We start from the raw sequence: 14629 nt of genomic DNA on the forward strand, positions 1-14629 counted from the left end.
AAAATCAATAAATATATGGTATTTTGCTCCAGGCAACTCAAGGGCTCAGGTAATGTGATTACTATATGAATAATGGTCCGAAATAACATAGGGTTTTTTGTTAAGAAACATACTTTCATTGCCGGCCGGCCGATACATGCCGCGCATTAAGTGGGCCTGTCTGTCAATTATTCCCCGGGCCACTTTTTCCTCCCAGTCCGCCCCTGGTTCCGGATGTTGTCACATGCTACCCACGTCTGTAAACAATAATTGTATTCAAATAAACTGTACCTTCATTTAATATTCAGCAATAATATTATCTCTACGTCTATAGTTGTAGTGTTAAAATCAGTAGGTTTCGGGTCAGTGTATGTTTTGGTCATTGGATTTTCTTTTCACAAATGGATATTCAAAAATAAAAAACGACTGGATATTTGATTTTCGTTTTCAAATTGAAAAACCAAAATTGAAATACAAGGCGTTTTTCTTTATCATGGTAAAAAATGGATTTATGAAACTTAAAAAACGGGATGATTTTCATTTTCTACTTCTCAAAACAAAAAATAAAATCACTAGAAAACAGAAACAAAAAAAACCCAGTTTTTTCATATTCTGCTACTCTGTTATTCCGGAAGTTGTCTTTCAAAATAAGAGCGCAGATGAGGACGGTCAATCCGTGTATCTACGGTCCATTTGTTTTCACAACGAAAACAGCCAAGACACATATTGAGCACAGAAAATGAATGTTATTAAGGGCTGGAAATATAATAGTAAATGGACAACATTGTTCGGAGATTTCCAGTATACAGCGATTCTGCACTGCGGTCAACTCAGCCGTCTCTCGAGTTTGTTATTATTTCTTCTGCCAATAGTTATTCGTGAGATCGACCCTGTTGGACTCAGTAGGCTAGTAGTGAAACTACCCCCACAACAAGTACTATGAAGTACTTACTGTGTACTTTTTGAGTAATCCTCAGTCAATGTCAGCTTTGTGTGTGTGTGTGTGTGTGTGTGTGTGTGTGTGTGTGTGTGTGTGTGTGTGTGTGTGTGTGTGTGTGTGTGTGTGTGTGTGTGTGTGTGTGTGTGTGTGTGTGTGTGTGTGTGTGTGTGTGTGTGTGTGTGTGTGTGTGTGTGTGTGTTATTAGCATTAGCATTAGCAAGTGTTCGTGTGTGTGTATTTTCCCCATAAGGCAAGACCCGCCCAACTCTGTCTCTGTTTGGCTTACCCTGAAATGTTAACCCGCGTTAACCAATCATCACTCCTCTCTGGTTACTTTCACTTTTCCAAGGTGCTGTGAGAGGACATCGCTGTATTCGCCTGTAAATTACATCAGCAGGGAGATTCGGTTCAGTTCCATCAAATAATGTAACGCAGTAACGCGCCCATTTAAATCACAGTAACTATAACAGCGTTACTTAATGGGAATAGGTAAATAGTAACGATATTAGTTACCACAGAAGTAGTTGCGTTACTTTGTAACGCGTTAGTCCCAACACTGCTAACTAGCAATGTGTTTCACGCTCACTATACGACCAAAGTATTTCACGCTCAATATACGACCAAAGTGTTTCAAGTATTTAATTAATTGTAGCTACCACTTTTACGTATTGAAATATGTATGCGGCACACACACACACACACACACACACACACACACACACACACACACACACACACACACACACACACACACACACACACACACACACACACACACACACACACACACACACACGTCGGGTAATAATGGATTTTGACGGAAATGTTACGATCCTGTCCTTCAAAATGACGGGCAGCGAAAAAGTCTAGCGCAACCTGCCCCACCACCAGTGGCGGCCGGCCCATAGGGGCACTAGGGGCGCCGCCCCCCCTCTTCCCACATGTTTGATTGTCATTAAAAATTAAAAATTAATTAAAAAATCTATTTCCAAAAAATATATAGGCCTATATATTTGTATTTTTTTTATTTTTAAAGAACAAGGTAAATATTATATAGTTGGTATCAGTAAAATGTATAATCTACAATAAAATCTCGTTTAAAATTGTTTTACGATGTCTAAAGTTACTGATAAGTGACATGTTTCCTGCCTGGCCGCAGCGTGTATCATTACCCTCTCTCGTCCGGGCGGTAGAAAAGAGCCCTCAGCCAGAGCAGCTGCAACCAACAAGCTGACTGTTGCTATCTGTAAACTATGCCACCGAAACATAATTTCAGCCAATCAGCGTCGTCAGATCTGATGCTTAAAGGGCGCCCTTTCAGCGCCCTGGCCTGTGCGTCTGTTTAGACTCGTATCCAAGGTGACGCTACAGTAGGGGATGGCTGCGTCTGCAGGTGTAGACTCCGGTGCTAGTGGATCGCCGGAGCTGTAGATTAACATTTGCATGCTTATTGTAGCTGTGAGGGCAATGCCTGTAGCACCATGGAGCATATGTGTGGACTGGACCTGTATTTTACAGGAAAGGAGTGATCACAGGGTCGAGTTGTCGATTCTTGTTCAGTTGTCATCTTCCTCACCCTCTCAGACTTTGAGTTGCGCGCGCTGCTAAAGAGACGCGCTACCATGGAAACCAAACAATGGTGTACCTATATTAAAGTCCGAGTGGAAACAGTCGTGAGTAAATCTGATTTTGTCAGAAATCGGGAGAAATGCGGGAGTCTCCCGCGAAAATCGGGAGGGCTGGCAAGTATGACACACACACACACACACACACACACACACACACACACACACACACACACAATGTTCGTATTTAGTCTCCTGATTTTAAATGCCCTAGTATGGTTTTGTCACCATTTCCATAGCCCCACCAAAAATATTTTCCAACAGCCGCCACTGCCCACCACCATCCAAGTTGCCCATCCCTGATCTAGGTGATTTATATCAAACTCAAAAAAGGTTCTCGAGAGCAACAGAGGACATTGTTAGCTGTTTTTTTCCAGAATTGGTAATACTCTTCATTACAAATAAAGGTATCCTTATATGTTAAACTCAGTGTACCGGGCCTTTAAGCAGCAATCTGATTTTAAACTATGAATTTCTTCATCATAAATTATGATTATTATTGTTAATTCAATTTGCCATAAGTGGTATACCTTTGTCACAAGTATGAAAAACGTCCTTAAATTAAATGTGCTGGTAATCTAATCTATTATAGTTAATAGATCATGCTCAGATAACATTTAGTTTATGTGGGTGAAGATTTCTTATTATTCAAGTTTCTGTGAACACTAGGTAAAACATTGATTTAAATCTTTCAAGAGGAACTAAGGAGAAATAAATTGGAAAGGAACGCCTACAGCACTGAGAGAGAAATGAGAACACACTCTTCATCTAATGCGAAGGCGGTCTGAAAAGGAATGAGTAGGATTTCGATGGGACTGCCAGTCCAAAAGCTGGAGGGAATTCAGTCAACAATGTGACAGAGTTGTCCACCTTGAAATGTAACACTGGTTTGTTGTATCATGCTGTGGATGGTGTTCCTCTCTTGTTTTGAAAATAACAAACAATAAAACACATTTGAGTATTTAATTACTGAGAGTTTAACACTCGAAAACCCATCTGCTTGATTGGGACTGTTTCAAGTATGAGACATTCTTATAGTCATACTGCTGCATATTGGGCAATATTCAAATATTAAATTAAATTAAATATAAGTAACAAGTAAGCAAGAATTATTTAGGTGGAAATAAAAAAAGCAATATTCCAACAATTTAAAAACAGCATTTGACAATAATCTTTGGGAGTATTTATCTGCTTCACAGTGGACAATGTCCAAATGTTAAATACATTTGAAAATGAAAATGTAATGTAAACAATGTAGCCTTATTTTACATTGTGCAAGCATTACTTAACCCACGTTTTTTTAAAAGCCCCAATTTTTGTGACAATGCTCTTTGCACTGTCATTTAAAGAAAGTTGGGCTTTGAGTAGGATGTCAAACATCTTCAGGGCACCATAGGCTACCTTTGGCAATTTGTTAGAGTCATGACTTTCTTGTTAGTGCGATATTGCTATACAATGGCATTCAATTCAGATTTCATTAGGTATTCCTGTGTGAAAATAGTACATTCTTGTTTTCACAATATAACATTGCCATTTTAATAAAGTCCACTATAGGCTTCCATACATACAGACAAATACTTCCATATCACATTACTTGGATCATATTCACTACACTACAGATTAATGAAGTTATATATGTTTTGTTGTCCCTAAATGTCATACACAATCAAATTAAGTGTTTGCATGAAGATTAACTTATTAGAGTGGTGGCTCAAGCTGGATTCTCTCATTTAAAATCAATTATTGTATGTGTTTACATTAATCAACATGTAAAAAAAATGTTAATACGATATATAATATAAGCAAAACAACTATTCACTGAAAATATTTGACTTTCACCATGTTTGTCTTTCTTTAGGCTGTTGGCTGACCAGGACCTGGTGGCTCAGGACACATTTTAAAGCAAGCTGAAACTCCGTAAATGAACTAAACCACTAATATGATCACTTTAAAGCATTTTGCAGATGTATATGAGAGTATCAATCCCGCTAAGCCACAATACAATGACTTTCTGCGCTAGCACAAGAAAGGCGATAGGTACTAAATGTAACTTTATAATACAAAAATCATAAAAATATATACCATTTCCGGTTATAGCTCTTACTGTAGCTGCTTTGTGTCAGTCTCTGTAAATTGGTCACATAATATTCATATAGAACCATTATCTCCAATTTACAGTCTTTACATTTTTGTTATATGCTACACACAAATTATATTATTATTATCAGTACTAGCGATATATATATATATATATATATATATATATGTCTTTCTGTACAGGCAAACTACTTCTCACAGATGAAATTTTGTTCCAAATTACAGTTCTCATCATTCCAGTCGCCGTTCCCAGTTGCACGGTGCCAGAACTCCACACAGTCTTGGTTCCGACCGTCAAAGCTGTTGGGCTGGTCTTTACCCCAGAACCTGCAGAAAAAGGAGGGACATATACAATTAGCATAAATACTGGTCTATTCTCAGAGGTTGTTAAAGATGAGTTAAGCTTCTTACGGAGTGGTCAACGGTGTCCCATCAACCCATTTCCACTGCCCTTCTAGTCCTGCATCCGTCAAACCAATCCAGACTTCCTTATCAGTTGAATATAAGCCATTCACAAAGGTCTATATGAGACCGAGAAAAACAATTGCAGAGGTTTTGAAAACATAAAGTCATAGATGCATTTCATTTATTAATGATAGATGAAATGATGGTATAATTCAAGTTAGCAAAAAATGGCTGAACATATTAAAAAGATGCACACGGTTGGCGGCGGTGGCCAAAAACAGAGATAAAAAAGAGTAAATATGGGACCCTCGACTCCGATTTAGTGAATATTCACCGAACACTTTTGCCATATAAACGTTGTAATCTTTGTGAAAGCTATGTTATTCCAAGCCACAACCGAGCAAAAAGTCAATTGATATCTTGTTAATGTGAGAATATTGTTTGGTGTAGCTTTACAAAGTAAAACACCATCAATGACAATGTCTATGTTGACACTCACTTGTGCAGGAACAGAAATATGAACAGAACCAGACAAACCATTTCCTCTGTGCTTTTTATTATTGCCAGATCTGCGCCTTTGGTTTGACAGTTTTCCCTGGCCAGACGCCAGCTAATCTTTTCAACAGAGGTGAAGTAGCAGCTGCTCTGAAATCTCGTCCAACCAGAGGGGCAGTTGCTAGCTGAAAAATGCCAAAGAGGAATTAATCAATTATGTTTACAAATTAGAATGCATTTGTTGCGCGTGTCTGTGGTTAACTTGGAACATTTAAAACATGCTCTTTGTTCGCAAACTGAAATTTGGATTTTACTTGAAGTTTACTTTGGCCTTGCCTTTGCAAAAATCTGGAGACATTTAAAAAAATGTGGTTAACTTGAAAAGCTAGTTTTTTTTCTTATCATACTATGTGTATAGTTTAGGAACATGGGTATACTGATTTTAGGGTTAGGGTTATGGTTCATTATATTTGCAGAAAAAGTAATAACACATAATGTATGCAGTATAAAGAAAAAATGCAAGACACAAGGACTATCAAGACACCATCAAACCCCAATACTGACTTTGTCAATTGTTAAAAATGCTATATAACAAATGTATATTTTACTGTTACAGGTACAGATAGACAGACTTCAAAGCAATCAGAACAAATGTTGTTGCATGTTTCCCTTTCAATCCAGATGTATACATTTTCGGGCCAAATTGGTTATTTTTACTTATTTATTCTTTCTGCTTACCTGGAACTGCTGCACTTAGTCTATCAACCTCCACCTGCAACGCATCCCTCTCAGTAGTCAGGTTGTCATTTTTCACCTTCAACAGGTCTTTCTCCACAGTGGCATTTTTGAAAGTGTTTTCAAGCTCATCCCTTTCCTTTACCAAGGACTTGTAATTAGTCCGCAACTCATCTGTGGCTTTCGCCAGCACGTCGTAGGTGGCCTGCAGCGTTTCTTTGGATATTGTTAGATTTTGGTGACTGCTTTCTATCTTCTCTTTCTCACTGTTGGAGAAGTTGTACTTGTCGTGCAAATGCTCAACTTTATTAATCATTTCATTGAACTTCAACTGTAGTTGCTCTCTTGATCTGGTTGCATTATTGAATTTGTTCTGTAAATTGTCCCTCTCTTTGGTCACTGATTCATAACTGGCCTGTACCTCATTTTTGCGTTTGAACACTGAATCGTGTTGTTTTTGTAGCACGTCTTTAGCAGTAGACAAGTCATTGTTAGTAGTCTGGAGCTGTTCTTTACTGGCTTTAAGCTGTTTTACCTCTTTCATGGAAGCATCGTTATTGGCCTTTAACTCGGTTTGGCTTTGTTTTAGACTGCTGCTTTCTCTGGTCAATATATTGTTATTGATCTGTAGTTCAACTTTTCTTTTAGATAGGAAATCATTTTTTTGCTGTAAGTCATTGCGCTTCATCTCAAGGTTTTTTTTTTCATTTCGCATCGTCTTCAAGTTCTCCTGCAGCTTCTCTCTCTCATTACTCATGGCTGTTAAGTTGTTCTGATGGTTTTGCTCTGCTTTTTTGTCTGTGGGAGATGGAGATAAATAACAGTTATTTTAAAATGACATCAGCCAACTTTTTGAAACTAGTATATTTGACAGAGACAAGGAAGGGACTTACAGTGGACACTCTGACCAATGACCACAGCCAACAGGAGAACGCACAGCAGCCCGAGACAGACTGTAGCAAGCTTGAAAGGTCTGTTCCTCAAAGCATAAACTGAGGGACAGCAAGAATAGACGCAGAAACTTAAATTATTGAAACTGCAGGTTCCTCAGAAAATATTACAAATACCAACACAAAGCTTCTCAAATGTTTTTTGTGATGACCTGTACCACCTTTATTAAAATGGTGGCAATATCATTTTTAACTGGAGTCTGCTGATACTGACAGTAACTTATATTAGTATGTGTAGTTTGATTTTGATTTATATGAACAGAGGAATTAAATTCATCTAACACAAGATTTAAGTAGTGCTTCTGTAGGATTCTTTGTGGAAAAAATACAAAACATCTGTCCAATAGATAATCAGCATCATAAGTCGACAACATTTAATCAATGTCAGTTGACTTCCCCCTGCTATCCCAAAGTGCCATGTGTACCTTCTTAAAATACAAAGTTGGTAAGTAGTTAGATGTGGAACTGAATAGTGAGCTGAAAATGATTTTGAAAGGAAATTCTTAGTGTATTACCTGAATGCCTAAGCTTGCTGCCATCTTCAAAGAATTGGCTATAGCCAACTTTGTTGTTGTCCATATCCATGTTTGTCACTGTAGAGGAACTGTACTCAACGGTCATGTTTGGATCTGCTTCATGAAATGGGGTCTCACTAGCAAATAAAAAAAACAGTAGTAATATCCTCTAAAATATCATGAATAGATATTCCCAACAATGTCATTATAAGTAATCTCTACATTTTTAATTCCTTCCCTGTCAGTAAATTCCTGTCCTGACATGAATAGGATAATCCAGACTTTATTAATCTGCAAACATTGTCTTGGTGCTAAAACTTGCTGGTTGCAATACAAATATGAATCTCTAGGTTTAGTATTTTATTGGGCAATAATACCAAACGTAGACCTTAAACACCATGAATTTAGGATATAAACAAAGTCAACCTTACCTGTGCTTTTTGAAAAGATGCACTATGAAGTATTGGATATCTTGGATAGCCGAATCTCACCTACTGGCTTCCTAGAACTTCACCCTGCAAAAGCATTGCGCTTATGCTTCAATACAGTCCGAACTTACTCTCTTTACAATTGTGGCCAGTTGACTTGAAATTGATGTTTGTTCAGTGGGCGGAGCCAGAGCCACTTCCTTCCTATCGCTGTTGAGTTAATACAAACAATCTGGTTTAGGTATGATTGAAATTAAACTCAAGATATATGTAACATTCCAAGACTGATCTTAACACCTCTACCATAAGCACATTTAAACTCTTCACTGAAATTGGTTGGTGTTTTTGGTTATAATAAACACCTGCCTCCTCCAAGGTCACAAGGGAATATTTCACAATGTGAACAGATGTTACATTGAACGGATGTCAAAGATTTCACAAAAACACAAAGATGCAGAATGTGCAGTTTTTACTTCAGCATATTGGGGAATAGTCTGAGTCAGATCCATTACACAACTTCGTTCCAGCATGCATATATTTAAGGAAATGCATTTTGTGGAAAATATCTTACAGTATTTTGATAATTATTGATATGAATAGTAAATCCATCCTTCTGTTATTATCAGTGAGTAGAAAACCCGATATAAGAGTTCAAATAATTAATCTGGGCTTCCGTTAATTCAATGCAGGTTGTGCCGTAACTTCATGCAAAAATAGGAACAAACTCAAAGCTCATTTACAATGAACGTTATTATCCCCATAAGGACATATTATAAGTATCTCATTATTGTTTCTACATGTTTTTGCGAGTCCACATTGATTTGGGTTGATAAGGGTAACATCAATCTGTTAAGTTAAAATGTTAGACAATGACAGTTTTTTTTTTTAATCCATGCCCTACTCCGAAAAATTCTGACCATTGGACAATTCAAGTTGATGACCCTTGCTAACGATTCCATAGTATGTTAACTCTGCTATGTCAGGCTTCTGTGTGAATGTTACCTCATGATGTACATGAAACAGCCATTTCATCAGCATTCTCTATATGGCCCAAACCATCCTGAATATATACACGTACAAACAGTAACAGGAAATAAAAAGCTGCAACGAGGTCATTGGCTGTTTGAGTGATGCCTCCCATCTGTCCGGACCTCAACCCTGCAGAAGACCTTGCGTCTCTGTGGCAGTATGTGACCCCCATTTATATTCATTTTGTCCAACTTCTGTTTCATATTGAATACAATTCATTATATAAAAAAATTGAAATGTGCTCATCAAATGGACTACAATGGACTTGTTTTAATTGGAAATTGTAATTATTATTTTTAATGTATCTTTAAAATCCTCAAAGAATAGACTATTGCGAAAGTGTTCTCTTGTATGTTCGCATGGATTTATCGCTAGCACAATCCCAGGGTCCCAGTGTGTCAGGGCCCCTCGTGAACTTCCCCTACTAAAAGTCACTCAAACACAAAAGATTACAAAAACAGGCAAAACAGCTGTTAAGAGAATCAAAAACACTCAATAACAAACATTTTAATTGTCTACAGAAAGAGACTCAAAGCCTCTACAAAAAGAAAGGGAAATAACCACTGACAAAAAATACCAAAACAAAGAGCCACCAAATCACAGAGAGATTCTCAACAAATACTAAGAAACACAAATAAAAACAGAAAGAGGCTTAACGACAGCTATAAGTGTGTCTGTCCCCAGGGTGAAAAAGGTGGTGGATCCTTTCGCATTTCGCTGCCCATGACTGTTGTCTCATAATCGGCCCTTGCTTGTTTGTTTGTTTGTAGCCTTTATTTAACCAGGTGAAAATCCCATTGAGATCAACAATCTCTTTTTCAAGGGAGACCGGCAACCAACAATTCAACCTTGCTTGAATTGTTTGGAGGAATTGCATGCAGGTCAGGAACTTAGGCAGGAACGTGTGTTCTATTTGTTCAGTCCATCTCATTCACGATGTTATGTCGGGGATGTTTTAGTAATCCACATTTAATTTGTCACACAGCTTGTTCCTCTTCATATTCATGGGTTTCTGCATCTAGTTGCAGGCAAAAGCTCTACCATGGCACAAACTAAAATAGCAGAACTAAATGGTAAATCCTAGTTAATTTGCAGTAACCCAAAGCTATTTGACACTACATAAAAGATAGTAGGATGGAAAATGTTTAATATCATGGTATTTACAATGTCAATTTCTTTTTTTTCTGAGGGCTTTTGGAGGAAACCTTAATGAAATACTTGAAATCCGTGGTGACCCTTTTCCTCGGCTGCTGAGGGCCTTGTGTATGAGTGATTGAACTGCAGAGAAACTAAGAGGAAGTGAGGAGTCCTGACAAAGCAGACACCAACCGCTACACCCTTCTATTATCGTGCACGAGCAGTGTTTTTTTTTTCAGATGATATGTGAAAAGGAGTCTGAGACAAAAACCATGGGTATATAGAAAGCAATGCTGGTCCCCAGATATACATGCTTTGGTGTGTGGGTAAGGGCTTGAAATAGAAATCATGCAGGAATGTATGAAAGACTTTTAGAAAGATTTATTCACAATTGTTCTCTTCTTTAAGAGGCATTCGAAGGTAACTCGCCACAAGGACTTCACTCTGGGCACATTTATATCATGCCTTCTGTGATCATTCTAAGACATGTCAACAGAAACCTTGAGCAACTGTTTTGTTTGACCTGGCTGAAATGGCCACACAAAAAGGGGACTCATAAGAACAAGTATTTAAAATAAATATGTTTTATTCATTCATATTCAACTGCATTAAAGGGAAAATGTGTAATACATATACACAAAAATAGAAATACAATGCTATATAACATTTGTGCAAGGACATAGAGTATATTCCGGTTTGCCTCCTACCTAAAACTTGAAAATGGCTTGATTCACTCCAAAAGGACACACGGGACAACTCAAATTTGAATCCTTCCTCTTTATTTGAGTTATTGTAGATTTCGTTTTTGCTTCATTCAGCCTTCATTCAGCTTCCTGTCACATCATTTAGGTTGAAAACCTTAAACACACTTTCATTCACTTTAGTCTTAAAAGTCTTTTAATTTGTTTTGTAAAGCACTTTGAATTGTCGCGTACAGAAAAGTGCTATATAAATAAACTTGCCTTGCCTTGCCTTTAGTCAAATAAACATTTCAATGAAAAACATGCCATACTTAAACAAGCACTTTCATTTCTGCTCCATGTTTTTTAAATGTAATCAAGTTACAATTAAACTTAACATGTAATCAAAAGTAAATACATCTCAACAAAGTAACTTATATTCCAGCATCTTATATTTTAGCTTAATACCTCATAAGACTAGAAATAATAATTCATTTAATCAAACATGTCTTCAAACAGATACAAATCTATTACCAGCAGCGTCTTTGGTCACTCTCTCACAGTGAATTGTTTGTCCTCTGCTGAGTGTGCATTCTCAGGTGCGTTGCATCAAGCTCATTAAATAGAGTGGCGAAGTCCCTCCTCTTCCGGTGGACCTCCATGGGACCCAGCGCCGTATAGACTGAGAGTTACGTCATCTCCGTTCACTCCAATGGACCACTTTTTTACAGCAATGGCGGATCGTGGAGCCTCTCAATCGTTCCCCGGAAGTTAGCGCCAAGGCTAGCAGAGCTGTAGAGTTGCAGCATAATAGACCGTTCGTGACGGACTTTTAAAGGTAAGAAGAAGTTTAAAGATTTATATTGCGGATATTATCAGTACATCTGATTCAAATTAACATGTGTATTAAAGGATGTCAGTGGATTATCCCTAAATTAATAGATTTAGGGAACGTTTACAGATAACAGATAAAGCTAGGATTCCGGATCAAGTTAGCAACACACGTTGAACAGCCTTTTAATTGTAAATTCCGTTCTCTTAATGTCATTTCGTCCAACGTTGTTGAATTAGAGAAGAGGGGCTTCTAAACGGGATTGTATGCGGGGGTAGAGGGAGTTAAATATTAGATAAATATACATTTTGAGTTTTGTAACCCGTTGGTCCGCACGCAAAGCACATTTTTAAAGCCTTCTTAATTGTCTCATTGCTCCATTTCATCCCCTTTGTGGTGAGTCTGCCTAATGCCTTAAGTTGGTCTTTTGAAAACGTTTACTTATATTTGTTGTCCCTAATTTTCATTGTTTTCTTGAGAGCTGCATTTTCCTTCCTGATTTTTCTTAGTGCAGACTTTGCTTTTTTGGTGATTCCTTCTTGGCTCTTTCATTTTCTCTTTAATTTTTTTAATAGATCTGTTTGACTGGCTGCTGGTTCCCTCGTATGCCGACTGGCTGCTGGTTCCCTCGTATGCCGACTGGCTGCTGGTTCCCTCGTATGCTGACTGGCTGCTGGTTCCCTCGTATGCTGACTGGCTGCTGGCTGAGTGGGTGGGGTCCACCTAGGCCTGTCACGATAATACATTTTGTTGGACGATACATTTTTATGGAAATTATTGCGATAAACGATAATATTGTCGGCGCCGTTTTAAGACCATTTTAGACATAATGATAATATATAATAATAATTCAAGTACATCCTTTCAAACATAACTTTTTATTAAACATTCAACATTGCAAATGAAATGTGAAATAATATTAAAATATATAAATTATATATAATAAATAAAACAAATTTAATTAAATTATAATAAATTAATTAAATCACACACAACCAAAACAATAAATTAAATAGAGTCAGGCTGGAAAACAGAGCTCTCTCTCTCTATATATATAAATAAATAAATAAATAAATAAATAAATATGAGCACACATTATCTCACAAGCAAAAAAAAACTCCTTAAAACAACAGTCAAGTGTACAGTCCACTGTCAAACACCCAGATGCCTCAACAGGCCATATCCAAATCTGTTTTTCTAAGTTTTCGAGCAAGGAACACCAACATGTTTGCATTGTCGGGCGGGGGCTCTCCATCTCCAGCTGCCGTGTTTGCTCCCAGCTGGGAAAACGGAATGGGGTGGTTGTGTTTTAGGTGGTTTAAAATTCGTGGTATTGCCTGCTTTTGTCGCTACCTTTTTTAAACCAATGCAACACACCGCCCGGCTCATTCAAGTCCGTAAGTTCGCCTCGTTGATTTGGTTTGAATCCAAAATACTGCCACACCGGAGAATCGAGATGTGTAGTTGGGTTTTGTAACCAATTCCATTTCACTTTAAATTCCCCGCGAGTAGGTCACACGTTGTCTCCCGCTTGTCGCTATATTATTAATTTGGCTGCTACGCTGCTGCACGTGCACGCGGAGTGTCCTGACCTGGCTGTGTGTCAGCCCCGCCCCTCACAGCGCGCCTGGCAGCCACAGCGCTCCAGGCTAAAATGCTGGTCACATCTTTATGTAAACGGCAATTTATCGAGCTCAGAAAAGTTATCGAGTCCATTTTTATTTATCGTACGATAAGTCAATTTATCGATTATCGCGACAGGCCTAGGTCCACCCTCCCTGTCTCTCCTCACTAGCCATGTCCTCTCTTTCTTCACCCTCACTTTCCTTTCTCTCAGTCTCCTCATCCCTTCTTCCCTCAATCTTTGAGACTAATGTAAGTAGAAGACATGGCACTGTAGATTTTCGATGCACGAAGATGGTGGGTATAGCCTCTGCTCTCAGCCTAGTCTTGCCCTTTGTTGTCTTGACAAACTGGTCTACATCAAAATGTGCCTGCGGAGTGACTTGAGGTTACTTCACACACAGAACAACTCAGTTTTGTCTGCCCACATACATATTCCATCGTGGTTGAATACACGGTATTAGGAAACACTTTATACTTACTGGACATGTTATACTCATTACATACTGTATATAAAATATGACCAAGAATGTGAGACAACTTTATAGAAATTCTTATCACATCTGTTACTGATGCCATTTGTCATACTTTGTTAAACTCACAAATAATAAAGTTCCATAACTTCAGTTGGGAACAAAGACCACACCTTATCTCCCCAAGGCAATTTCCCATCCAATAGGTGTGCTAAATAGGTGTGTATAACCCTTTCTCCTGTCTGTTACTCCCTCTTTCAGCACAAGAACCAGAGGGGGATTCAATGGAGCCTGAATACCTGCATTGAGACCCTCACCCTGCACCCTGAGTCTCAACTCTGTTTTTCAAGCCTTTCCCTGTTTTTTTGTATTAAACAAAACATTAAGCTTTCCCAATGATGTGGTTTTCGTTTTGTGAAAAAGTGCAAATGCAGTGTTTGTATATAATTACCTCACATATTTTTTTGCTGTTGGTCGTGAAATTGCTCCTGCTGACTTGAGCCAGCCATTTTTTCCTGCGCTCTGTGTAGGCCTGTCACGATAATTAATTGTTTTGGACGATACATTTTTCTGGAAATTATTGCGATAAACGATAATATTGTCGGCACCGTTTTAAGACCATTTTAGACATAATGATAATATATAATAATAATTCTAGTACATCCTTTCAAACATAACTTTTTATT

The 14629-nt window shown here is 38.0% G+C and overlaps 1 protein-coding gene across 2 annotated transcripts; it reads right to left on the minus strand.

Moving 5' to 3' along the window:
* Positions 1–3691: 3691 nt before the first annotated feature.
* LOC307036341 (uncharacterized protein) lies at positions 3692–8496 on the minus strand. 2 transcript variants are annotated; one of them, XM_079676573.1, is made up of 7 exons: positions 8173–8496; positions 7742–7830; positions 7170–7268; positions 6280–7074; positions 5584–5726; positions 5053–5162; positions 3692–4968 (listed from the first exon to the last, which is right to left on the minus strand). In XM_079676573.1, the coding sequence occupies exons 2-7, from the start codon at positions 7809–7811 to the stop codon at positions 4830–4832; spliced, it is 1356 nt and encodes a 451-aa protein (XP_079532699.1). In that variant the 5' UTR covers positions 7812–7830; positions 8173–8496; the 3' UTR covers positions 3692–4829. The 2 variants fall into 2 exon arrangements, with proteins under 2 accessions (XP_079532699.1, XP_079532698.1); XM_079676572.1 differs by having other exon boundaries at positions 7742–7878.
* Between the last annotated feature and the right edge of the window lie 6133 nt (positions 8497–14629).

Source organism: Notothenia rossii (genome assembly GCF_949606895.1).
Source record: "Notothenia rossii genome assembly, chromosome: 1".
Classification (NCBI taxonomy): domain Eukaryota; kingdom Metazoa; phylum Chordata; class Actinopteri; order Perciformes; family Nototheniidae; genus Notothenia; species Notothenia rossii.

Excerpts from the sequence above, each read along its gene's own strand:
- LOC307036341 (XM_079676572.1), bottom strand. The coding sequence starts at position 7,847 with ATGACCGTTGAGTACAGTTCCTCTACAGTGACAAACATGGATATGGAC. Across the intron at positions 5,727-6,279 it reads ACTAAGTGCAGCAGTTCCAG|CTAGCAACTGCCCCTCTGGT; the intron begins GTAAGCAGAAAG and ends GGCATTTTTCAG. Across the intron at positions 4,969-5,052 it reads GGGACACCGTTGACCACTCC|GTTCTGGGGTAAAGACCAGC; the intron begins GTAAGAAGCTTA and ends CTTTTTCTGCAG.